The following is a 27,001-nucleotide window of genomic DNA, read 5'->3' as shown; positions in this document are numbered from 1 at the left end:
GCCAGTAATGAACAAAAGACAATGAGTTGCTGAGCATCTTTGGTAAAAAAAAAAAAAAAAAAAAAGTCCTATTAGATCCTTTAGACAATAAGCAGTTTTATGCTAGATACACACGATGCGTTTTTCAGACGATTTTCCATCCGATCGATTCTCCGCTCCACTTTCCACTTAATTCTCTTATCCTTTCTTATCAATTTCCATTCACTTTTATCTATCGAACCATCTGCCGAAAAAACGTATGGTGTGTACTTAGCATTAGTCATTTCAGAGTTGTTCATATAGGACAATGATAAATGATTAGTCCATTTTAAAAATCTTGTATGTGACAAGACAAGACAAATAACATTTATATTGCGCTTTTCTCCTTGCGGACTCAAAGCGCCAGAGCAGAGCAGCAGCCACTAGGGCGCGCTCTATTGGCAGTAGCAGTGTAAGGGAGACTTGCCAAAGGTCTCCTACTGAATTAGTGCTGGCTTACTGAACAGGCAGAGCCGAGTTTCGAACCCTGGTCTCCTGTGTCAGAGGCAGAGCCCTTAACCATTACACCATCAGCCAACTGCTGTGGATAGTTGCATACTTCCAGATTCTCAGTTTTAAGCTTCCGCTAACAATCCGATTAACCTCCTTGGCGGTTATCCCGAGCTAGGGTCGGGACGGAAAACTGCAGCTAAGAGCGGTAATCCTGACCTCTGCTCGGGGTAGCCGCGGAGGCTGTATGCGGAGCAATGTGCGCAGCGGGAGCGTTTCTACATACCTCCTGGGGATCCAGACATCGGCTGGCATTCTTCTTCCTGTTGGTGATATCGCCGGCTGTCGTCATGACGATAGCTGGCAATTTCACTTTAGAGTTGCAGCGCCACCCGGAGGATGGAGGTCTAACTGCAGCGCTGGAGCCAGGGAGGTGAGTGATTGAAGAACTGCTGCAGATCTCCCTGGCAGCAAGATTTTTTCCAGGTTTTAGGGTCTGAAAGGGTGCAAAACAATTGCACCACTTTTAGATCCTAAAGTCCGGAAAGAATCATACCGCCAAGGGGTTAATAGACCATCGTTGTGCCATACTTGAATTCAAATGTTTTAAAGGTCAGCTGGATAGCGCACTGGTAAGGATGTTGCCTTTGATGTTGGGTTTGAGCTTTTGACCAGGGTTTGAATCCTTACACAAGTCACTATGTAAAACAGTATGGAGTTTTTGGGCAAGGCTCCCTAATGATCCTGGTAGCTGTGGAGCGTGCTGTAAGTTGCTGCAGACACTGCCAGTAGAAAAGCGCAATATAAATATTCTGTGTCTTGTCTCATATAGCAGCCAGACTTCATTCGTTCATTGCATTACTGTCAGGGATCATTCATTTTTTACTGATGGTGGCCAAGAATGCATACGGAGCTTTAGCAGTGATCCAATTAACATTTATAAATGCATCAGAGGGCAATACAAAGACATGGCAGATTTACATTTTGTCCCCAGACTTGTGCAAAGGACTAGAGGAGATGATCTGTGCATGGAGGAAAATCGTTTGTGCAGTCTATTTAGAAAAGGGTTCTTTACAGTAATGCTGGGGATACACGGAACGACCGGCGGCTTGATTAGCCGCCGGATCGACCCCAGCTGCGTCCCCGCTCGTCCGCACGGATCGATTCCCGCTCGTCCCCGCCGGCGGTCCTTATCAGCCGCTCGATTCCCTGCCATTGTCTGCTGGAGGGAATCGAGCGGGCGGGGGTCGAGCTGCTTGATCGGGCCAGCTGAAGCTGGCCGGATCAGCTGGTCGATACACGGTACAGAAATGTACCGTGTATCCCCAGCATAAGAGTAGTTAAAATGTGGAATATCGTACCACAGAAATTACAACAGGCACATTATACTGTATAGCTGTGCTTAAAGTGAATTTGGATGTTTTCCTTGCATTTAAGGACTTATATCGCTATGATTAATAGATAATTCCTGGCAGTGTTGATCCAGGGATTTAATTTGATTGCCATCTGGAGTTGGGAAGGATTTTTTTTCCATTTTAAAAGCTGATTGGTGCAAGCCTTATAAGAGCTTTTTACCTTTCTCTGGATAAACTGGGATATGGTTGAACTTGATGGATGGATGTCTTTTTCAACCAAACTAATAAACTATGTGGCCTCATTCACAGTGGGATGTTGCGTTGTGATGCGACACTAAAGCCACAACGCAGCATTACAATGCAATGCAAGAACAAGGTGGTAACTCACATTAACGCTGTGTTACCATTGCATGCAGTAGGTACAGTAAAGTATACATGCATTGAACAGTATGCTTTCCTGTACCTGGTAACGTGTGCGTTTAGAGGTAACTCACTGCTAATGCTACACGTTACAATGCGATGCTAACGCCACACTGTGAACGTCCCATAGGATTAGCATTGCAGTGCAGTAAGCTGCGTAATAAGACTTTATAACGCAGCTCTGCAACGTCCCACTGTGAATGTAGCCTGTAAATATGGAGACAAACCTAGAAGGTGATTACTAATTGTGGACAGGCAACACAGGAGAGTGCAAAGGCCCATCTAATATGGCATGAGAGGAGTGACACACCATTGCTCAAAAAAGGTCAATGACATGTTTGTCCGATTCTTTCAAAGACTTTAGAGAAAAAGGAGAAGCAAAGAGGAACATATAAACTATCATACAAATATTCCCCAGTGTAAGAGCTGGAAAGGATGAGTGAGAGAAAAAGGGCTAGTTCACACTGGGCAATTTGGTAGCGTTTTGCTCATCACCGGTGATCAGTAAAACACTGTTTTTTACTGTACAGGAAAGTCATTTTAGTGTGATTGCAAAGCAATGCCAAAACACCCAGTGTGAACCAGCCCTAATGGTACAGGAAACATAGCACACAATTAAAAAGCTAACTGGCTTAACCCCCAAGGGACATATCAACAGATTTTTCTTTTAAATACTAATCCAGAACTGCTGGCCTTGATGTTTAATGGTATGCTAAAATATAAAGTGTACCTGCAAGTGGGTTATCTAGCTTACACAAAGCAAGGATCTAACTGAGGTAAGAACATATAGACCCATGAATCGGGATGTAAAAATATTAAAATAAAGAATGGTCAGCTGATGTTGTGCCAAGGCTTATACATAACAATCAGGCCAGCAGTCACAAACATTAGGAAAGGAACATAAAACAGGTAAAATCTTACCTATGAACAAAATTATTGTAACATGAGGCGCTAATTGCACATGTATATAGGCCCCAATCTGTTATTCTAACTCAGTATGGTAGGATTGTCTCCAGCCTGGAAATGTTTGGTGTTTTTTTTTTACTGTACGTGAAGCTACCTAATACTGAGAGGTGCCTCAAGCTACGTATACTGGGGAGGAGGGCTACCTAACACTTAGAAGTATCTCTGATGTGTGTGTGATGGTAGGGGTGGCACACACAGGTAGCTTATATTTTTGTTGGGAGCAGCCAAAATTTTGTTATAGGGCCCCATGATTCCTAGCTATGCCCGTGTTGATTCCTAGCTATACCCCTGTATTATAAATGGCCCATTTGTTCTTTTAGACATTTTGTGAGAAGATATACCTCACCAAATATCAGATATTGATCCAATACCTTTTGGAGGATGATAGGAATGAACAGTGGGTACTGCCCAAACTCCAATCTGTGGTGAGTTACAGATGGCTGTGGATGAAGGATCTCAGATAATACAGATATTCACACCATACAGTGCTCTCCCCAGGCTCTTTTAGCCGGGTGCTCCACTCAGGTAATTTTTTTTTCTTTTTTTCTTTTTTTAGTCACTCAGGTAATTTTGGTGAGTACCTGGCTGTTATCAACTCGCCTCCTCATCCCTCCTTGTATGCTGTAAGCAGATTCATGCTGGCCTTTCATTCCCCTGTCGCGCCCCACCCGCCTACTTTTTCATGCCACCCGGCTGGAAAAAAATTCTGAGGAGAACACTGACGTGTTTTTTCTTTCTTCCTCCTGGAAGTCTCTCTTTATTTTGATGCATCTCCTCTTTTTTACAACTTATATTAAGACACATTAATGATATACAAACAGGCAAGTGCTTGAGTAGTGCAGCTCCTAAGCAAGAGTAGCCATGTCCATCCTGTTGTGCAGAACACTCCAGCCCATGTGCCAGTGATTGACAGCGGTGCTCACGCAGGCGCAGTAGAGGACCTGACATTTCCTTTAATCCCCTTGGCGTTATGATTTTTTCTGGATTTTACGGTCTAAAAGCGGTGCAATTTTTTTTGCACCCTTTCAGGCTCTAAAACCTGGAATAAATCATGCTTCCAGGGAGATCTGCAGCAGTTTAACAATGACTCGCCTCCCTGGCTCCAGCGCTGCAGTTTTACCTCCATCCTCCGGGTGGTGCTGCAACTCTAAAGTGAGATTGCCGGCTGTCGTCATGACAACAGCCGACGATCTCACCTGGAGGAAGCAGAGCCTCGGGGGAGCGGAAGAAGAATGGCAGCTGACGTCGGGATCCCCTGCGAGGTATGTAATAACGCCCACTGCACGTAATGCTCTGCACACAGCCTCTGGCGTCTACCCAGAGCAGAGGTTGGGATTACCGTTCTGAGCTGCGGTTTTCTGCCCCGACCCTAGCTCGGGATTACTGCTAAGGAGGTTAAGGGGCAGGCAGGTGTTGAGAGGAGAGGTTAATTTACATATAAACAATCATTAACCCTCTATACTCAAAATATACAACCAGCAAGCTGGCCGTTATTTTGAAATGTAAATCAACGCTAAGGTATCCTTTAAGATCTTTTGTGCATTTGGTCATACTTGAAACACCTTAACCCCACCCCCTGGTGGTATTCCTGAGCTGAGCTTGGGCTGATTGACACAAGCTTGAAGCGGTAAGCCCGAGCTCAGCTCGGGCTGCCTCAAACCGCCGAGTGCTCTCTCTTTCTAGGTCCCGCACGTGATCAGCGCTCGTCAGAGACTCAGGCTTCTCGCAGTGTCATGTCGTGACCAAGGTTCTCACAGGTTGCTATCTGTGGGCCAGATTTATCAAAGCATTACCGTCAGTTTTTTTCTTCTAAAACTGTTCTAACCAGCAGAAGAAGAGTTCTGCATGATAGTAAGAAACTTCCCATAGCCTATGTAATAGCAGCAGTTTAGCGTGGATTTCTAGAGCTACACTACAGTTAAGAAAAGTGCAAATCCTTTCTTTAACTGCTGCAGAGTAAGAAGTGCTCATTAGCAGTTCTACAATTGGGCTCTATTCATAAAAAAGTTGTGGCGAAAAAACTCCTGGAGGGAAAATACCGCAGCGGTATTTTACACTTCTGGGTGGTCATTCAAAAAAATCTTGCCAGCTGCGATGCAAGAGCGGAGATCTCCCGCTGAAAGCTGGCGGTAAGCTGTCGGAAGGCATGCGGAAACACTTCAGCCGGCAGAGTCCCTCCGTGCACTGCTCTCTCTGGGAGGTCTGTCCCATTCACTTGTATGTAATCCGCAAAATCAGAGGAAGCGGTATTTCCCGTCCACATACCGCTTCCTCTAAACTTTATGAATGGCCATTTTGTTACTTTTTTCTAGATAAATCTAGAAAAACACTGGAGAAGGCGGAAATTTCTCGCTCTGCTGGGGGATTGTAGATTTTCATGCGGGAACAGCTTTTATGAATGCCCACTTTGCTAAATGGACGGGAAAATCCGCTGTTTTGAGCGGAAAACTTGCGGTAAGGTTTTATGAATAGAGCCCAATGTAGGCTAGATGTGATTTGTGAAGGGCTCCTCCCCCCTCACTCAGAGCTTGCTGACAGCAGGTGTGTTGGTTACCTCAGCAACAGCAATTCCCCTCACACACTGCTCTGTCTGAGAGACCTTCCTAACTCCTTCTATTCCCTACCGTTTAAAATGGAATCTGCACTATCTAGTGATTTCTTAGGATGTCTGAGACAGTTCTGCACTGATTTCTAAAAACCGCCTAATATTTTGTCTCTCAGACACTTTTGATAAATCTGGCCGGCCCAGTAATCCTCCTTGCATTGTGGGATATAATGGCTTTTTCCAACTGCCACGCAAACAATATTTTCCTCTGTGCATAGAACTCTCAGTAACAAACATTCCAACAGATCATCTGGCAGAACTAAAAAAGTCACCACCACTGATAAATGTTAGGATGTAAATCAGGGGCAGGAAAGATTTTACAATGGGCAAATACTGACTAAATAATCTGTTAATTGATATTATAAAAAATAAGCAATTTTACTCATTATGTTATTTTCAATACTTTTCCTCTGTATGCTTAGTGCCCACTGTATGCTAAAGAGCTGCTTTTTTTTTTTAAGTTCATACGATCCTTGTATTTATAGTGGTAATTGTCAGCAAATCAGCTTTTTATAATAAACTGATATTCTTCAAATCAGTATTTGTACTGCGGGCACACTGCTATCGGTATCTATGGCATCAGTCATCTATACATACAATAGTATTGTGCAATACAATCAAATACAAACCAAACACAACCTGCCAATACTGTATATACACACAGGAAGTGACGAGCTCGATTAGATCGTCCATCCCCAGTGGATGTTACGTCATTGTGAAAATGCCCTATTCCCTCCCATTCTCTTGACGTCTCCACTTCCACGTCTATCTAGTGTGTGTGGATCGGTGTGGAGTGCGGCTTTCCCGAGCAGGCACAGGAGGAGGGTTCGGGTCATGGCGGCTGTGTCCGGCGTGGGGGGCGGCGGGTCTCCGGCGGGGGGTGGTGTGCGAGAAGGGGCAAGGGTGGCCATACTTTGTGTGCTCTGGTACTCGGTCAGCTCAGGTGGCAACGTGGTGAACAAGATCATCCTAAACAGCTTTCCCTATCCAGTGACTGTGTCTCTGTTTCATATACTGGCTATCTGCTGCTTCCTCCCCCCTATGCTGCGAGCCTGGGGGGTTCCTCACACTCAGCTGCCTGCCAGGTATTATCGCTGGTACATCATCCCCCTGGCCTTTGGCAAGTACTTCTCCTCGGTCTCCGCTCACTTCAGCATCTGGAAAGTGCCTGTGTCATATGCCCACACCGGTAAGTGGCCTGAGGATGCAGCTGGGGGCTGTAGTTATACATTGGGAGTGATTACACAGACAGGTGTAAAGGGAACTGAAGGACAACATCCCATAGCCACCAGTGACATGCCTGGGCTCATGGGTGCAAGCTGCTTGTGTTGGGCAGATGCATCTTTTTTTATTTTGCTACACTTTTGTACATATTTCTTGTAAATTGTCCGCAGGACTATCAGCTTGGGGAAACCTGCAGAGTTCATTGGTGGCTCCAGATCCGTGCAGGCATTTAGTTGACTGGGATAGCCACTGCTTTGAAATTAGGCCTGAAAAAAACATACTTATGTTTAAGTGAGGATCCCATTAGCCAGACTCTAAAGACTGGAGAGGAAACCTGACCTAAATTCACCTGGGATGAAGCAGAACTTTGCTCAGGGGCCAATCAGATTTATTAGGCTGATGATTACCTGTAAGCTTGCTTAGGTAATCAAGCTTTGTGGTTATCAATAATGTTCCAAATATGGTTATTGTCAGTGCCAAGTTCTACTTCAGATCAGGGGAGTTTAAAGTAACAAACTTCGGCCTAGTTAAATAATGCTAATACACCTGGTAGAGACTAGAGATGAGCTTTGAAATGCTTTAGATTTTACATCTGCAGGACCTGGAGTCAACAGAAGTTGAAGAACTCATGGTGGAGCTAATTACATGCCAAAGAAAAGACCTTGATAAATTAAGCTGTAAGTTGGTCAGAAAGTTGGATGTTTTGCCTCAGAGAGCCTAGTTAGCATCTGTAGTTTTTAAGCAAACTGAGCTCATGCTGGTTGGAATAAGTGATGTGGTGTGCAGGGCAGGGCTGAAGCTACCATAGGAAAAAATGGGCAATTGCCCCAGAACCTGTAGGGGCCTCCAAGTTGTCCCTCCCCATCTTAACTGTTACTCCCCAGGGACTCTGCAGAGTCTGTTAAGTTGGGAGGTGATTGGGGGAGGGTCAGCAGCCAGCTCAGGGGCCCAGGAGGGAAATTTGGCTGCAACAAAGGGCCTCTAATGACTCTTTTTGGTCGGGGTGGTGTCTTTTGGGGTGGCCTCCAGGCTAATCTTGCCCTGGGGCCCAATTGTTACTTGAACCTGCCCTGGGGCAGGGATAGGGGCATGGTAGATCAACAGTATATCTAATGGTAAAGTTGTTTACCCTTCTTTTTTTTTATATTGACTTGAGTCAAAACAATGCATAGAGCTGAATGTCCAGTGTTTACACACACTGGACTAGTGTTGCTGGCCTCCCCTTCAGGTATCCAGTGGAATGGCTTGTTCTTTCCAGTGTGTCTACTCAGTGCTTCCCCCAAATATGCCGTAATGTCACTGCTTGCTAACTGCTAGGTTATTGGTTCAAGTTCCACTCATGACATGGGGAGGTAGGCTTATATCTCTGAACTGTAGGGAGATTGAGTCAACCCCCTATTTGGGAGCAGAGTGCTCCACAGTACACCACAGTATTTCTGTTTTTATGTCACTAGTTCTTAGACAAGGCTTCTTATGGAGAAGTATGGTTATGGACATCTGGGGACCATTTATATTATGAAAGATTTCTCCAAATGCAAACTAAAGCGCATATGCACAGAAAGCACACAGACACACATGCCAGCGAAACCAAATACGTACAAATGACAAGTGTCCACTTGTCTAATGCAAGGCAGTAATAAATGCTTGAAAAATGTCTGGATGAACACATACTGTGCTGTATGCGCAGTTCAAGGCGTTTTTTGGAAACACTCGTGTGAACAATGTGTAATGGCTCTTTCAGGCTGTATGCGGTTTTCCTTTATTTTTTTTCAGGGGTGCAAGTGTTTGACTAATATGAATATATACTACTGTTGAATCTCATAGATTTTTATTTTTTTTATTTTACGCTATAGGGCAAATGGCCCTTGTGCTGCATTTGCATTTAAAATATATAAAAATGCAGAATTTGTGTTAACAAATGAGCACTTTACATTGAAAACTAATTCAGGAATAAATACAAACATGAGCCCAGTGCTGTGCTAGCAGGTGAAAAACAATCAATTCAAGCGCACCGGCATTTGTGTAAACACATTGACTTCTGATGATGTGCAAAGTGTGTTACTTGGTAACACTTTGCCATGTTAAAAGCTTTTATGTCAGGATTCTGATTTTGTTAAATGCCCAATTGTAAGGTTTACTTTCTTTCAAATTGTTTGGACCATCTGGCACCATTTATACAATGAAAAACATTCCCAAATGCGGTCTAACGTGCATTTTGCGCATAAAGCACACAAACAGATGCCAGCGTTGCCAAATACGTCAAATGAGTTTCCAGTTGTGTAATGCAAGACATTAAATGCTTGAAACATTTCTAGGTAAACACCTACTGCACTGTATGCGCAATTTCAGGTTGTTTTTGGAAACGACCGTGTAAACAATGCATAATGGGCTGTACATTGCTTTAGAGTTTTGCTAACGCATATGCACTACTGCCGAAACCCACTGGCTCTTTTATACTACTGGGGAAATGGTATTTGCAAAAAAAATGCTGCTTTCAATTTGTATTTATTTTTTATTTCAGTGACTACTTTACATTGATATCTAATGCAAGAATAAACAAATCTGAGCCCAGTGCCATTGCTGACAGGTCAAAAACCATAGATTCAAGCTCAACGGCTTATAAAAAGTCACCAATTCCATTTGTTAAATTGTGCCAAAATAAGTGTGATCCCTAGATATTGGAAGTCTTTGAGAGCTGCACCCTACAGTATTAGGCAGCCCCCCTCCCCATAGCCAGATTTACCTCATTGTATTAGGCAGCCATCCTTCCGTAGCCAGGTGTGCCTGTATGTTGTAATTTGCACTCAGAAACCACATGATGTTGACTTGAAACGTTAGCGATCTAATCTGCAGTCGCCCATGGTTTGTACAAAGTTTAAGGATCCTGCCGTTAACAATGTTTGAATGGCAGAAATGTAACTGTCCCTATTAAAAATGAACAAGTGAATTTTGTTTGGCTGGTGGCTCCACCCACTTTCCCCCAAAAAATTCTAACTGCAGACAGCTTGATGCGATGTGTGCGGGCTCTACCATTAATTCAGTGACAATGGCAGCATTTTACATTTTCCCATTATTCAATGGGTTAAATCTGATTGGCAGTTTTGTTACTCCACCTACTTTTACTAAATTTTGACAGCAATCATCCAGTGAGTAATTGTGCAAAGTTTGGAAAGCTTGGCATTTCAAATGTGATAATGGCAGCAGTATACTGTGTTTTTGTATTAAAGTCAATGACTAAAATCTGATTGGCTGTTAGCCCACTTTGTTTTTCCTAACCTTGAAACACAGTCGCCCAATGACCAACTGTGTGAACTTTAGGGTTTTTGGCATCAATAATTTAACCTTTTGCCGACCGCGTCACGCCGATGGGCGAGGCCGTGGCGGCAGCCCCAGGACCGCCTAATACCAATTGGCGTAAAGTCCTGGGGCTCTGTTTTGCAGGAGTTCGTGCGCATCTCCTGCTTGGGGGGCGGAGTTCCGCCCCGCCTTCAGTCTCCGAGCGGCTATTGCCGCTCGGGAGACTGTTAGACGGTGTGATCGCCTTCTATTTAGACTGTGCAGCGCTGCGATCAGCACCAGCGCTGCACTGGGGACAGCCGTGTGACATGGCTGTCCCCCTGGGGGACAAGAGAGCGATCGGCTCTCATAGGCAGAAGCCTATGAGAGCCGATCGCCGTAATTGGCTGGCTGTGGGGAGGGAGGGAGAGGGTTTAAAGAAACAGTTTGTTTTTTTCAAAAACCACGAACAATAATACAGGGAGTGCAGAATTACCCGTATTTCGCGCCGTATAAGATGCTCCGGAATATAAGACGCACCCAGGTTTAGAGGGCAAAATCCAGGGAAAAAAATATAAACTAAGCCTGGTGCGTCCATATTTCAGGAGCGTCTTGTACATGACCTCCCCCAAATGGTGTCCTCCTGTGTCTTGCTGTCTGCCCCCATGTGTCCTGCTGTCTGCCCCCATGTGTCCTGCTGTCTGCCCCCATGTGTCCTGCTGTCTGCACATTGCTGTCTGCCCCCATGTGTCCTGTGTGTGCTCGCCGGGTCCCCCCTGTGTGTGCTCGCCGGGTGCTTCCTGTTTGTAATGTGGTGCCCAGAACTGAATTCCATATTCCAGATGTGGCCTTACTAGAGAGTTAAACGGGCAATATTATGCTAGCATCTCGAGTTTTTATTTCCCTTTTAATGCATCCCAAAATTTTGTTCGCTTTAGCTGCAGCGGCTTGGCATTGAGTACGATTATTTAACTTGTTGTCGATGAGTACTCCTAAGTCCTTCTCCAAGTTTGATGTTCCCAACTGTATCCCATTTATTTTGTATGGTGCTAGACCATTGGTACGACCAAAATGCATGACTTTACATTTGTCAACATTGAATTTCATCTGCCATGTATGTGCCCATATAGCCATCCTATCCAGATCCTGTTGCAATATGACACTATCTTCCTGAGAGTTGATGATTCTGCACAATTTTGTATCCTCTGCAAAAATAGCAACATTGCTCACTACTGCATCTACTAGGTCATTAATAAATAAATTGAAGAGCACTGGACCCAGTACAGACCCCTGTGGGTCCCCACTGCTAACAGTCTCCCATTTTGAGTACGATCCATTGACCACAACTCTTTGTTTTCTGTCCATTAGCCAGTTCCCTATCCATGCACACAAACTCTTCCCCAGTCCTTGCATCCTCAACTTTTGCACCAGACTTCTGTGGGGAACAGTGTCGAAGGCCTTTGCAAAGTCCAAGTATATCACATCTACAGCATTCCCAATATCCATATTAGCATTCACTACCTCATAAAAGCTGAGCATGTTAGTCAAACAGGACCTGTCTTTAGTAAACCCATGTTGATGCTGAGAAATAAGATTATTTTCTACTATGAAGTCATGTATAGTATCTCTTAGTAACCCCTCAAATAGTTTGCATACAACTGATGTTAAGCTTACAGGTCTATAATTTCCTGGATCAGATTTTTTGCCTTACTTCAAGCTGTATAGGCTCGAAAGCCTACTACCAATTAAGCATATTAGGTGATGTGCATCTCTGTAATGAGAAGGGATGTGGTCTAATGACATCAACACCCTATATCAGGTGTGAATAATTATTAGGCAACTTCCTTTCCTTTGGCAAAATGGGTCAAAAGAAGGACTTGACAGGCTCAGAAAAGTCAAAAATAGTGAGATATCTTGCAGAGGGATGCAGCACTCTTAAAATTGCAAAGCTTCTAAAGCATGATCATCGAACAATCAAGCGTTTCATTCAAAATAGTCAACAGGGTCGCAAGAAGCGTGTGGAAAACCCAAGGCGCAAAATAACTGCCCATGAACTGAGCAAAGTCAAGTGTGCAGCTGCCAAGATGCCAATTGCCACCAGTTTGGCCATATTTCAGAGCTGCAACATCACTGGAGTGCCCAAAAGCACAAGGTGTGCAATACTCAGAGACATGGCCAAGGTAAGAAAGGCTGAAAGACGACCACCACTGAACAAGACACACAAGCTGAAACTTCAAAGACTGGGCCAAGAAATATCTCAAGACTGAATTTTCTAAGGTTTTATGGACTGATGAAATGAGAGTGAGTCTTGATGGGCCAGATGGATGGGCCCGTGGCTGGATTGGTAAGGGGCAGAGAGCTCCAGTCCGACTCAGACGCCAGCAAGGTGGAGGTGGAGTACTGGTTTGGGCTGGTATCATCAAAGATGAGCTTGTGGGGCCTTTTCGGGTTGAGGATGGAGTCAAGCTCAACTCCCAGTCCTACTGCCAGTTTCTGGAAGACACCTTCTTCAAGCAGTGGTACAGGAAGAAGTCTGCATCCTTCAAGAAAAACATGATTTTCCTGCAGGACAATGCTCCATCACATGCGTCCAAGTACTCCACAGCGTGGCTGGCAAGAAAGGGTATAAAAGAAGAAAAACTAATGACATGGCCGCCTTGTTCACCTGATCTGAACCCCATTGAGAACCTGTGGTCCATCATAAAATGTGAGATTTACAAGGAGGGAAAACAGTGCACCTCTCTGAAGTGTCTAGGAGGCTGTGGTTGCTGCTGCACGCAATGTTGATGGTGAAAAGATCAAAACACTGACAAAATCCATGGATGGCAGGCTTTTGAGTATCCTTGCAAAGAAAGGTGGCTATATTGGTCACTGATTTGTTTTTGTTTTGTTTTTGAATGTCAGAAATGTAAATTTGTGAATGTTAAGATGTTATATTGGTTTCACTGGTAAAAATAAATAATTGAAATGGGTATATATTTGTTTTTTAAGTTGCCTAATAATAATTATGCACAGTAATAGTCACCTGCACACACAGATATCCCCCTAAAATAGCTAAAGCTAAAAACTACTTTCAAAAATATTCAGCTTTGATATTAGTTTTTTGGGTTCATTGAGAACATGGTTGTTGTTCAATAATAAAATGTATTCCTCAAAAATACAACTTGCCTAATAATTCTGCACTCCCTGTATTTACAATAAAAAAAATAAACATGGAGCGATCAGACCCCACCAACAGAGAGCTCGGTTGGTGGGGAGAAAAGGGGGGCGGGGGATCACTTGTGTGCTTTGTTGTGCGGCCCTGCAGCTTGGCCTTAAAGCTACAGTGGCCAATTTTACTCAAAATGGCCTGGTCACTAGGGGGGTTTAGCCCTGCAGTCCTCGAGGTTAAGAATGGGAGCAGTTTGACTCTCTCAATTGAAAAAAGGCATATCTCAACAGCCAAGTTTTACCTAATGACAGGTAAATTTGATAGATGGACTTTTGAAACTGCTGTCACTCATATCTTTGAATTTCTATTAGGTGGGATAATTTAAAATGCTGCCATTCTCAAAAGTATTAAAGGTTAACTGTAGCGAGAGGTATGTGGAGGCTGCCATATTTGTTTCCTTTTAAAGTGGATCTGAGATAAACTTTTACTCATTGAATAATTGTTCCTATCATATAGGTTATAGGGCATTCCTCAAGCCCAGTACTTTTTTGTTTTTTTGTTTTGTTTTTAATACTCTAATTCCCTATAAACTAAAGAAGCATCGCCCACAGCTTCTCCAGTGCCTTGGCACTCTCAGATCCATGTAGCAAGGGCTTATGGGAGCTCAGTCTGAACAGGAGGAGGAGGTGGCGGAGGTGTTACTAGCATGAGATTTTGGAGGCAGAGGGGAGGAGGAGAGGGGAGTGAAGTTTTCACAGGCTCAGGGCTGGAGACGTGGATCAGCTTGCCTGTGTGTAATGATCACAAACAGAACATGGCTGTCCAGTGTATCACAGGAAGAAATAATCATATACTGCTGAAGCTGTGTGCAACTAGATTTGCTGTGTAAATTATCTAAACTTTAGATAAGCTATGTAAACAAGTTACTTGTTGGTATTTTTTTCATCTCAGATCTGTTTTAACCACTTAAGGACCAGCCTATGCTGGTCCGATCTGTGCTGCGTGGGCTCTCCAGCCCACCGCACAGATCGCTTTGAAACCAGGGCGACCAGACTTCACCCCCCCCCTTTTTTCCCCACTAGGGGGATGTCCTGCCGGGGGGGGGGGTCTGATCACCGCCGGCCATCTGCGTTTTGCAGGGGGGGGCTCCTCAAAGCCCCCCTCCGCAGCCATTTCCGCCCTCTGCCTCCTTACCTCCCTCCCTCTCTCCGTAATGCGCAGGATGGAGTTCCGTCCTACACATTGAAGAATAGGCTTCAGCCTATCAGATGCCGGCGATCCCCGGCCAATCAGAGGCCGGGGATCGCCGATCTGCCTTACGGCCGTATGATGTAAGCAGCGGGGATTTCTTCCCCGCGTGTTTACATTTTGCCGGCGAGCCGCGATCGGCGGCTCTCTGGCTGTTCACGGAGACACCCTCCGTGAACTGACATGGAAAGGCCGCTCGATCGAGCGGCCGTTTCCATGGTAACCCACTTAAGACCTGCTGACGCCTATGGGCGTTAGCTGGTCGTTAAGTGGTTAAAGGATACCCGAAGTGACATGTGACATAAGATGGACATGTGTATGTACAGTGCCTAGCACACAAATAACTAGGCTGTGTTCCTTTTTTTCTTTCTCTGTCTGAAAGAGTTAAATATCAGGTATGTAAGTGGCTGACTCAGACAAGAAGTGACTACAGTGTGACCCTCACCGATAAGAAATTCCCCTTTTTACCTCTTTCTTGCTCTCAGAAGCCATTTTCTGCTAGGAAAGTGTTTTATAGTTGTCATTTCTTATCAGTGAGGGTCACACTGTAGTCACTTCCTGTCTGAGTCAGGACTGAGTCAGCCACTTACATACCTGATATTTAACTCTTTCAGGCAAAGAAAGAAAAAAAGGAAAACAGCCTAGTTATTTGTGTGCTAGGCACTGTATATACACATGTCTGTCATGTCACATGTCACTTCGGGTATCCTTTAAGCAGTATTAGTTGCCTGGCAGCCCTGCTGGTCTATTTGGCTGCAGTAGTGTCTGAATCAGCTTCCACATCACTCCTCACTCCTACTACAGTTGTTATTTAAAAAAATGTTTTATAGTTTTGGGTAATTTCAGATCACTGTGTCAGTTCCCCTAGCCTCAGCAGTGAATTGGTGAGGCCTCTTTCATGCTAAAATATGCTTTATTCATTTGACTAGATTACTGAGTTATAGATCACATCTATGTGAAGGAATACCACTTAATGTTTTCCATCTCCAAAGATGAAATGGAATGGGTAACTTAGTACCACACTGATAAATGGATGTCTCTCAACCGGATACCAGAAAACCAGTTTTGATAAATTTATCTTGTCCTATGTGTGTAGTGCATTAGGAATACAATACACATTACAGATCTTGAGGCTATGCTGTGTAGATCTGTAACTTTACTGAGTGTTTAGGGCTGTGAAGATGGTGTTGGCTTGCTGGAAATACATGATACAGTGGTTGTTCAGCTAGAAATGCATTGTACTATATTTAGTAGTAGAACAGAAACAATCAATATCTTTCTGATATGGCTTGTTTACCTGTTCTATCACTCTGCACCATACAGTAGAAGCTCATTATAGTAAACTCAGTCCTCAGGTCCCAGCAAATGCATCAGTATAAATATACAATGTATGAACAATTCGCTATAAAGTAAACTTATGATATAATAAACTACTTTTACTGGTTCCTTGGAGTTTGCTATAAAGTGATTCTACTGTATAGAACATTTTAGTAGTAGTCTTCTTACCTTTATATTATACCTCTGCTAACTTTGTACTGTCCATGTCTGAGGAAGTGGGTGTAAGACCCAGGGGCAGCTGCGGCAATTTCGCAGGTAGTATTGGTGGTTTATCTTCCTCTACTGGCTCAGTGCCCAGATCCTTCTAGATAGGGAGATCATCAGAGGCGGCTGTTTGGTATGGTGATGCTCCTATACAGTAACTCAGTCCATTATTGGTTTGTGACTCAGCAAGCACCATGCACTTTGTTTATTGGCTCGTTTGCACTATTTATCTTTGTTGCTTATGATTGATTTGCATATTTGAGACACTAGAATACCTTATCTGCATTGTATTTTGGCATCTACACTGTATGCACTGCACTTTGGCATTTTCATTTGCACATTTGATTACTGATTTTCAGTGACTGGTTTACATATTTATTATTTATATATTGTATTTATAAAGCGCCAACATATTAAGCAGCGCTAAAGGTTCTTGTATATTTGCCAACTAGTGCGCTCATGGGCCCTTTTCTTTGGTGATTGAATTGCAGTTTCCCTATATGTGCACAGTTGGGTTTTAAATATTGTACATTTACATTAGGTGATGGTCTCTGGATATTTTGTCTTGGGCGTACATTTTTCACAAACCAGGGATTGCTCGTTTTGCGATTACTGTGATCAAGCGTGTGTACAAAGCTTTAAGCTGGCTACACACGGTACAATTTTCCGTCAGATCTATTAGATAATCTCCGATCGATTTTGGGTACTTAACGCAAAATCAATTGCAAATATGAACAGAAACAATTTGGACGTCTACACACGATGCATTTTCTTATCAGATCTCTGGTCGATATGATGGAAAATTGTACCATGTGTATAAGGCTTTAAGCCCCATCTACACATACAATTTTTCGTGCGATTCGATTCAATACGACTTGTCCAATTGGGATTCGATTGTGTGGTTGAATGTCATTGCAAAACAATGGCAAATCGATCACACTACCTATCGAATCCCGATCTGACATGTCGGCTTGAATCGAATCGCACAAAAAATTGTATGGTGTAGATGGGGCTTTAGACAGAGTTAGGGCTGGAACACACTAGAACGATTTTCAGAGCATTTAGGGAGCGATTCAAACCGCTAGCGATTTCCCTAAACGATCAGCTAATGTTAATGGATGGGCCAAATTCCACTGAAGCGATTGCGATTAAATCGTAAAACACAGGACATGCAGCATTTTTGAGCGCTAGCTGTTAGCGTTAGTATTTTTGCAATGTAAAGTATATAAACGCTGGCTGGCTTGATCGCTCGTCAAAACCTACACAGAGCGATTTTTTTTTGCTAGCGTTTTTACATTACTGCACACTGTAACAAAATGAAAATTAATTGAAAGGACCAATCGAAAATTAAAAACACTAATCGCTACACAACCGCTGGCAAATTAATTACACTTTTTAAAATCTCTCCCGAAAACACTCACGAAATTGCTTACAAGCCGCTCATACAAAACGCTTGCGATTAGCGATAGCGTTTTGTAATGGGTTCCAGGCCTCAGAGGTAATCATTGAAATGTTAATAATTCTGCCTTGTGTGCAAATTATATGCATTTTGTAATTGGGCCAATCTTTCACATTTATGTGTTGTGATAGGAATACAACGGTGGTAAAATGCAGCATACTGTGTGGTGTTCAGACTGCACCCCGGACCACGGATAGGCCAATGCGATTGTGTTTCGATACGGTTATATGTTTCTTTGCAACAGATGTAGTGTGGAAAGAGCCGTAGAAAATTAGTTACGAATTAATCAGAAGAACTTGGTCATCATATGCTAGCAAATGGTGTGTGTTCTGTTCTAAATATGGTAAAGCTGTGTTGTGCACCTGTGTACCATTTGTATCTTCCCATACAAGAGTGGATTGATTTTTGTTTTGTTTTTGTTAATGTTCTTGCTGAAGACCTGTAATCCTAGAGTTTAGAAACTACGTACACCATGAGGTGAGCGGATGTATCATGCAGCTTTGTAATGGTCAGTCACCTCTCCCCAAAAATAAATATTTGCAATGGGTGTGTAATCAGTTTGGAACACCGAAGTCTTGTACACACGTTTAGTGGTTATGGCCCTTAATGATTGTTCCTTTTATTGTTGGGATACAGCTACTTTGCACAAGCTCTGTACAGACACACTTCCCAGGACTTGGGGGTACACAAGTTTCTCGGCCTAAACTTTGCAGAACAAGCACCTTGGTTGAGATTTTTCTCTCATGTGAAAGCCTTCATCCATTAGTCAGTAGAGATAATTAGTTAACTGGAAACATATTTTTTTTTTCCATCAATGCGAATTTTGTTGCAATTTGTATGCAGATTGAAATCGGACAAATTTATTTTTTATATATTGTATTTATAAAGCGCCAACATATTGCGCTGTGGTCAATCATTTGCAGCTGACATAGATCGGTCCAATTTCAGTTTGCATAGATTGCAACCAAGTTAGCTTCTCATTGATCATGTTTGTTCTCTGACCGTAATTACTGGGATTGCTGGTTTGATTTGTGGGAGTTATAATGTAGAGGTAGTCACCTCCAATGGCACAGTAATATACTCCATCTGAAATCTTGGTAAGCAGAATGTAAAAAAATCTAGCTCTGTTGCTAAAATTACTGTATTAAAAATCTGTGGCTAATCTAATAATCCACCTCAAGGAGTTAATGGGGACTCCCATTAGGCTTTAGAAGAATCTTGAATTTCTGTAACCTTGTGTTAGAAGAATTTTATGTCAATGGGCCCCCTGGCTAGGTGCTACAAGGCTATGTTCAGTGGTGCCATTGCAGTGCTTGTAATACGGCTTACCACACTGCAATGCACCACCTATGCGATGTTCACAGTGCAGTGGGTGACTTGGTATAACGCGTGCAACATTGTAATGCACTGCATGCAGTGTATTACTGCAGAATGTCCATGTTAACAATAATGATGAAGCATACTTTGCATTGACTGTATTGTTGTGAAAGACACACAAACAGTCTCTTGAAAGTATAGTGTAGGTTTATTTACTGTCTACTGTTATCTAAAAATAAACAGATACTCACCAAAAGAGAGGGAAGGCTCTGGGTCCTATATAGACATCCTGTTATCCTCCTGTTTTCCTTTTTTTTTTTTTTTTTTTTTTCTCCTGCAGACTCCTCCATTTGAATCTCCCGCCGCGGGAGACTTTGCAATCTTTGCAAGAACCTGGGCTCTCAAAGACCGCCGGCTCTGTACTGCGCACACGCGAGTGAGGGTGCTCGCGCAAGCATAGTACGGAGCGGCCCGTCTTCGGAAGCCAGAGTGCTTCCAAAGATTGCCGAAGCGTACCCAACGTGGAAGAGAGCAGTCCACGACCAGTCGGTCATGGACTGCAAATGGTGGAGCCTATGAAGGTACGCGGAGACAGGGAGGATAACGGGATGACTCTATAAGACCCAGAGCCTTCCCACTCTTTAGGTGAGTATGTTTTTTTTTTTTTTTTTTTTTTTTTAAATTTGCTTTAGACTCACTTTAAGGTGTAAAAAAGAAAAAAAAAAAAAAAAAAAAAAAAAGTGGGGGGAAAGGCTGCGCGTCCCTAAACACATGCTGCAATTGAATGGTTAATCGCACAGGCATACACCGCCTCTGTCAGACTGAAAAATGCATGCCCTGCATCCTAGACAAATGCTAACATTTATTAAACTAGGAGGAACTTTAGCTTCCAATATGGTTTGCATGCAAAGTATATTATACTAGACACTTGCGCCACGGTGAGGCAGACCTCCGGGCAAGTGACCTAACCTAAATTTAAAACCTTGGGAGCAGCTAAGCAAAAAAATGTGTAACTTACATTTGGTTGAACAGCGAGAACGCCAGCGCATACCACTAAGGCTGCATCTGAAATGACCATCAGCTCATGTGTGCAGCACAAAAGTCTATTTAGGTGCTGCACACATGAGCTGGTGGTCATTTCAGATGCAGCCTTAGTGGTACGCGCTGGCGTTCTCCTCGCTGTTCACTTTAAGGTTAGTTTGACTGTTGAAATTCACATGGCACCATCTCTTGTCTACAAGTCAACACAAATCATCCCTATGGGAAGCAAAGCGTGGGTAACGTGCAGTGCTGCTTTCTTGTTGTGTTTACTGCTGTTACAGGGAATGCAACACTCACTGGACTTGTTTATATTAGTCATATGTGTAAATGACACTAACTGCCCCTCCAGAGGAGGTCGCGGTCTAATGCCTACCATAGCCACTGTCTTATGGATCTAGTGTAGTCTAAAAGTGCCCATACATACTTTGATTCCTGGAGTGACAATATGAGCATGGCTAGTTTAGGGCCCTGTCACACTGGCGAGCGTTTTTTTTTTTTTTTTGTGGTAGAATTGGTGTGTGTGCGTTTCTTTCAAAAAATCACAATCCCGGCTATTTTGCTGCAAATTTAATGCAAGTCAATGGAAGCATTTTTTAAAAAACAAAAATGACAAAACCACTGCTCTTTAGTGTAACAAACCCCTTAAGGACAAATATTTTTTGTACGTCCAGTCTGTATGGCATGTGGGAGGAAAATGAGAATATCCAGAGGAAAAACACAGAAACAATGGGACAAAATACGAACTCCATTCAGATAGTGTCCTGGACCAAATTTCAGCTAGGAACAGATACAAAGCCAGAGTGCTACCCACTAGGCCACCATACTACCCTCCATTGTTTTCTTTTCTCCCAAATGCAACAGAATAGGAATGCTGGGTTTGGAAAATCAGAATGCAACCATGGCTCAAACTCTCATGGATTGGCCGAAAACGTATGTCCGTAAATGACTGAGTAAAACCTGTTAAAGCCTCGTACACCTGCGAGTAGGAGGGCTCAAGTGACGTCATGAGAATGAGTGGGGAGAGCAGTGGTCTTGGGCAAGTCAATCCGCTGAGCTGCTATAATTTGACATCAGGTGGTCCTAGTGCAGCTGAGCATGGTCCTATACAGGACTGAAAAACATGTGCCTGGAGTTGCTAGAAAGTCTTACAAAACTGACTCCAAATGTTGCCTGAGACTCTAAAACTGTTGTAGGAGAACTAGGCTGGCTTTGTATTGATTCATTTGTAGACTTGTGTGCCGATCCTAAATAGTCAGATGCTGCAAGTTTTTTTTCTTTATACAGGGAGTGCAGAATTATTAGGCAAGTTGTATTTTTGAGGAATAATTTTATTATTGAACAACCATGTTCTCAATGAACCCAAAAAACTCATTAATATCAAAGCTGAATATTTTTAAAAGTAGCTTTTAGTTTGTTTTTAGTTATTTTAGGGGGATATCTCTGTGTGCAGGTGACTATTACTGTGCATAATTATTAGGCAAATTAACAAAAAACAAATATATACCCATTTCAATTATTTATTTTTTTTACCAGTGAAACCAATATAACATCTGAACATTCACAAATATACATTTCTGACATTCAAAAACAAAAACAAATCAGTGACCAATATAGCCACCTTTCTTTGCAAGGACACTCAAAAGCCTGCCATCCATGGATTCTGTCAGTGTTTTGATCTGTTCACCATCAACATTGCGTGCAGCAGCAACCACAGCCTCCCAGACGCTGTTCAGAGAGGTGTACTGTTTCCCTCCTTGTAAATCTCACATTTTATGATGGACCACAGGTTCTCAATGGGGTTCAGATCAGGTGAACAAGGAGGCCATGTCATTAGTTTTTTTTCTTTTATACCCTTTCTTGCCAGCCACACTGTGGAGTACTTGGACGTGTGTGATGGAGCATTGTCCTGCATGAAAATCATGTTTTTCTTGAAGGATGCAGACTTCTTCCTGTACCACTGCTTGAAGAAGGTGTCTTCCAGAAACTGGCAGTAGGACTGGGAGTTGAGCTTGACTCCATCCACAACCCGAAAAGGCCCCACAAGCTCATCTTTGATGATACGAACCCAAACCAGTACTCCACCTCCACCTTGCTGGCGTCTGAGTCGGACTGGAGCTCTCTGCCCTTTACCAATCCAGCCATGGGCCCATCCATCTGGCCCATCAAGACTCACTTTCATTTCATCAGTCCATAAAACCTTAGAAAAATCAGTCTTGAGATATTTCATGGCCCAGTCTTGATGTTTCAGCTTGTGTGTTTTGTTCAGTGGTTGTCGTCTTTGAGCCTTTCTTACCTTGGCCATGTCTCTGAGTATTGCACACCTTGTGCTTTTGGGCACTCCAGTGATGTTGCAGCTCTGAAATATGGCCAAACTGGTGGCAAGTGGCATCTTGGCAGCTGCACGCTTGACTTTTCTCAGTTCATGGGCAGTTATTTTGCGCCTTGGTTTTTCCTCACGCTTCTTGTGACCCTGTTGACTATTTTGAATGAAACGCTTGATTGTTCGATGCAGGGCTGTGGAGTCGGGGCAATTTTGGGTGCCTGGAGGCGGGGAAAAAATGCACCGACTCCTAATGAATTTAAACTGTAATTTAAAATAGAAAATATGATAAAATGTTCTATTTCTCAGATAATAGTCGTCATAAATAGTTTATACATACAGTAATAGCTGTGCTTAGTCCACAAAAATGAAATAAACCAATCAAAATTAGTTACTTGTGCTGCTTCAATAAAGCAGTACCTGTATTTTTAAAGTCCTATATACACATCTGATTGTGACTGTATATATGATGTGTACACAGGAATCTTCTATCTATCTATCTCTAAACTAAACATCTATGCTGTAAGTATAAAGCCTGATGTGTAGCCGTGTCACTAATAGAGATGATCAATGAGATGGAAATAATTCTGTGTTGATTCTGATTTATGCAAATGTACTTTGCTCATGAAATCAAATTGATGAAATCTTTGCTCATGAAATCAAATAATTTGATATGTTAAAATTTGATTTGGTGACTACGAATTAAATGGTACCTGAGAAGGATGATGAAAAGAAAAGTTTTATACATACCTGGGGCTTCCTCCAGCCCCCTTCAGGCTAATCAGTCCCTCGCTGTCCACCTCCATCACCTGGATCTTCTGCTATGAGTCCTGGTAATTCAGCCAGTCAACGCAGTCCGGCCGCATGCCGCTTCCACAGCCAGGAGCGTTCTGCACCTGCGCAATAGTGCTGTGCAGGTGTACGCTCCAAGCGGCAGAGTGTGTGCATGCGCACTACGCCAGACTGGCTCAAGTACCAGGACTCATAGCAGAAGATCCAGGTGGCAGAGGAGGACAGCGAGGGAGTGATTAGCCTGAAGGGGGCTGGAAGAAGCCCCAGGTATGTATATAACTTTAATTTCATCTGTCTCAGGTTTACTTTGTTACACAGTAGTACTATACTCTACATATGCACTCTCCACAGAGGTGCAGGGAATCCACTGAGAATGTTGTGCACATTAAACACAGAGGTGTTGTCTATCACCCATAAACCTGGTTCAGATTGTGCGTGAAGAATGTGTAATGGATGAAAAATCTCCTTATTCCCCTGCAGAGGACCTGCACATCACTCTTACATGTACCCACAGTTACATTGCCTAGGGCAGCGGTGGCGAACCTATGGCACGCGTAGCCTAATCTGCTGGCACGTCACCGCTGCTTATGAACTGGCCGCAGCGTCTGCTAGACGCCGCCGCAACAGTTCATAGCCCGCAGCCCCGCAGTCTCCCGGGAGGCTGACCAGGGCTACGGCAAGATGGCTGCCGAAGCCCTGTACTGGAGACTATTTGTGTCTCCAGTACAGGGCTTCGGCGCCATCTTCCCGTAGCCCTGCACTCTGCCCGTCAGCGGCAGCGCGGGAGACTCAGCTGCAGAAGGAACGTCCGGGGGAGATGCGCGCCAGAGCCCAGCCGAGAGAGACTTCTGTCATGTGAGTACATTACTTTTTTTGCAGGTGAAATGCGGCCCACTGTGTTATTTTCTGGTAAAATGTTTTGTCACATTGTGTTTGTCCTGTGACATTCTGCCCGCTGCGTTTGTTTTCTGGTGAAATGTGGCCCACTGCGTTTATTTTCTGCTGAAATGTGGCCCACATTGCATGATATTCTGCTGAAATGTTGCACACATTGCGTTTATTTTCTGGTGTCTAGGGTAACTGTTGCTGCATTTATTATTAAGGGCTCATTCACACTACAGACCGTATGCACGAATGCGATTTCATGCATGCGCTGCCAACGCACAGTGATCGCACGGAATGCACGTTGTGGACGTCGGCAGCTGTACCCATCGGGGAAACGTATGCGTTGTGCGTTAAAATGTTCCCAGATGCGTTACAACGTAACGCATGGGAACGCACTCCTGTAGTGTGAATGGTAACATGGAAGTCTATTGACTTTCATGTTACCATATGAATCTTACATTATGTGCGTTGCGTCAAAACTGATAGCGCAGCACATAGTGTGAATGAGCCCTTAATGGTCATATTTGCTGCTTTGGGGTTACGGTGGGTATAAATAGCATCATACAGTTTCTGCACACCCATGATGCGAATCCTCGTTTCACCACATCATGGCGGAAACACTGCTTTCTTATGCCTCGCTGTTACATCATTACGTTAGCTCCGCCCATACAATATCATGGCCACGCCCATTTTCCGGCGCGGCGCCCCCCCCCATTGGCACTTGGAGATAAGTCGATGTTAGGTTGCAGTTTGGGCACTCGGCCTCTGAAAGGTTCGCCATCACTGGCCTAGGGCCTGATAGATGTTTTTTGTTCCGGTCTGTACCTTTTACAAGCACACTTACCAAGGACTAGTTTTAGTCTATGACTAAACGGAATAAATATGGCAGTCTCCATATCCTTCTCACTTTAGTTGTCTCTTAAAATTCCTAAGTGTTGACAGTTAAGAGACAAATTTCATGTTACATACTTTCAATCAACAAGATTGTAATATGCAAATTAGAGGAGTCGGAGTCGATGAGTTGGAGTCAGTGGAATCCTAAACTGAGGAGTTGGAGGATTTTTGTACCGACTCCACAGCCCTGGTTCGATGATCACGCTTCAGAAGCTTTGCAATTTTAAGAGTGCTGCATCCCTTTGCAAGATATCTCACTATTTTTTTGACTTTTCTGAGCCTGTCAAGTCCTTCTTTTGACCCATTTTGCCAAAGGAAAGGAAGTTGCCTAATTATGCACACCTGATATAGGGTGTTGATGTCATTAGACCACACCCCTTCTCATTACAGAGATGCACATCACCTAATATGCTTAATTGGTAGTAGGCTTTCGAGCCTATACAGCTTGGAGTAAGACAACATGCATAAAGAGGATGATGTGGTCAAAATACTCATTTGCCTAATAATTCTGCACTCCCTGTAGCTAGCTGTAGTAGTTAAAGAAGTGAACTGTGTGTGTATTTTTCATGCAGTTACGCTTAGATTAATATAGCTTCCTACTTTTTATAACAAGTAGCATGAATTGTTTCAATTTTTTTTTTCAAATAAAAGCAAAGTGACAAACCTACATCAATCAACATAGAATATTGTACACTGAAATAACAAGCATAGTTTAAATGGATTGTAAATGCACATTTTAAAGTATAACTTACATTTCACATGGGTTTCTCATGGCCCCTTAAATATAATTGTGTTCTCCCAGGAAATGTCTTGTAGATGCAGCCAATGGTGGACGCTGCACCTGTGACATGTTTAGAGTGTCTAAAGGAAGTAAAGTAGTATTGACCACATCTTTTGGGGGTAAATATTTCCTGTGCTCCCAATGCTTTGCAACCATTTACTAATGCTCTTCTGAGGTCCCATGTTTCATGTCACCTCCAAATCTCAGCCAGCTTTCTAGTCCCTTTCTTCTCTCCTGCAGTGTTTCTCAAGCCTTATTGTGCTTATTACCCATAGACAGACTAAAAGTGAAAGTGATATGGAGGTTGCCATATTTATTCCTTTTATTAACCTATCTATCTATGTCCATCTCCTGGCATCAGAGATGTTTGAATGACGCACCTGAAACAAGCATGCGGCTAATCCAGTCAGAAACTTCCGAGCTGCATGCTTGTCCAGGGTCTATGGCTAAATGTATTAGCAGTGAATCAACTGGGTAGCCTCCATATCACTCTATTTAGGTGTGCTTTAAGGGCTCTTTCACACAGGCGGCTGAACTGTGTGTTTGTCAAGCAGTGTAAAGCTATGATCTGCTGACCAACAAGTGCTTTCTACCTGCACTTTAATTGCTGCCGAGTGGCAATGTTTGCAATCACACCTGTGTCCGCGCTTGACACTCACTAAGGAAAGGTCTCCTGTCGCGTTTGAGTTTGGCTGTGGCCACACTCAATGTGCCTCTGTGGCATGGACGCCTCTTCACTGCCTGTGCTGAGAGCTAGCAATTGCCCAGCCAGTGAATGGGAGTAGCTGACAGGTGGTGAATGCACAGTCTGCAGCTGCCTATGTGAAAGGGGAACAAATCCTGCAGTACTCCGTTAACTAAGTCTCAATGCTGAAACTTATAGAGCTCTGCATATACAGGTAGCAGTGGAAGACATTTCCCATTATTGGGTGTAAAGTACAGTCTAGGCATAAAGCTCTATGGAACCAAACTGAATAGCCCAGCGTTCCTTTTCACCAATGCTCCAGAAGGTATCATTCAACATTCAGATCCTACTTTTAAAATGTCCAAAGTGCTTCAGACACACAAGTAAAATGTGTTCAGGAGCCCTAAGGGATGAGTGAAGGCATAACAAAGTGCTCTGGCTGTAGAGGACAGATGGCTAATGGAAGATAGGACATGCAGGGACAAGGGGATAAGTGCAGGTTGTTGACAAAGGGGTATGAGTGGATTCATCATTAGTTTAGTGACCTGGAAGAGTCCTGGAAATTGACCTAC

General features: G+C 43.4%; 1 protein-coding gene across 1 annotated transcript in view; it reads left to right on the top strand.

Annotated features, from left to right (window-relative positions):
• Positions 1-6,648: 6,648 nt before the first annotated feature.
• Positions 6,649-27,001, top strand: part of SLC35E1 (solute carrier family 35 member E1) — a 74,143-nt gene continuing 53,790 nt past the window's right edge. Inside the window, exon 1 of the mRNA XM_068271289.1 lies at positions 6,649-7,003. Within this exon, the coding sequence (XP_068127390.1) occupies positions 6,649-7,003 (355 nt within the window). The remainder of the gene's footprint in view (positions 7,004-27,001) is intronic.

The sequence above is a fragment of the Hyperolius riggenbachi genome, chromosome 1 (assembly GCF_040937935.1).
Source record: "Hyperolius riggenbachi isolate aHypRig1 chromosome 1, aHypRig1.pri, whole genome shotgun sequence".
Lineage (NCBI taxonomy): Eukaryota > Metazoa > Chordata > Amphibia > Anura > Hyperoliidae > Hyperolius > Hyperolius riggenbachi.
Note: the sequence above shows the minus strand (reverse complement) of the source record. Positions and strands in the feature narration are given on the sequence as shown.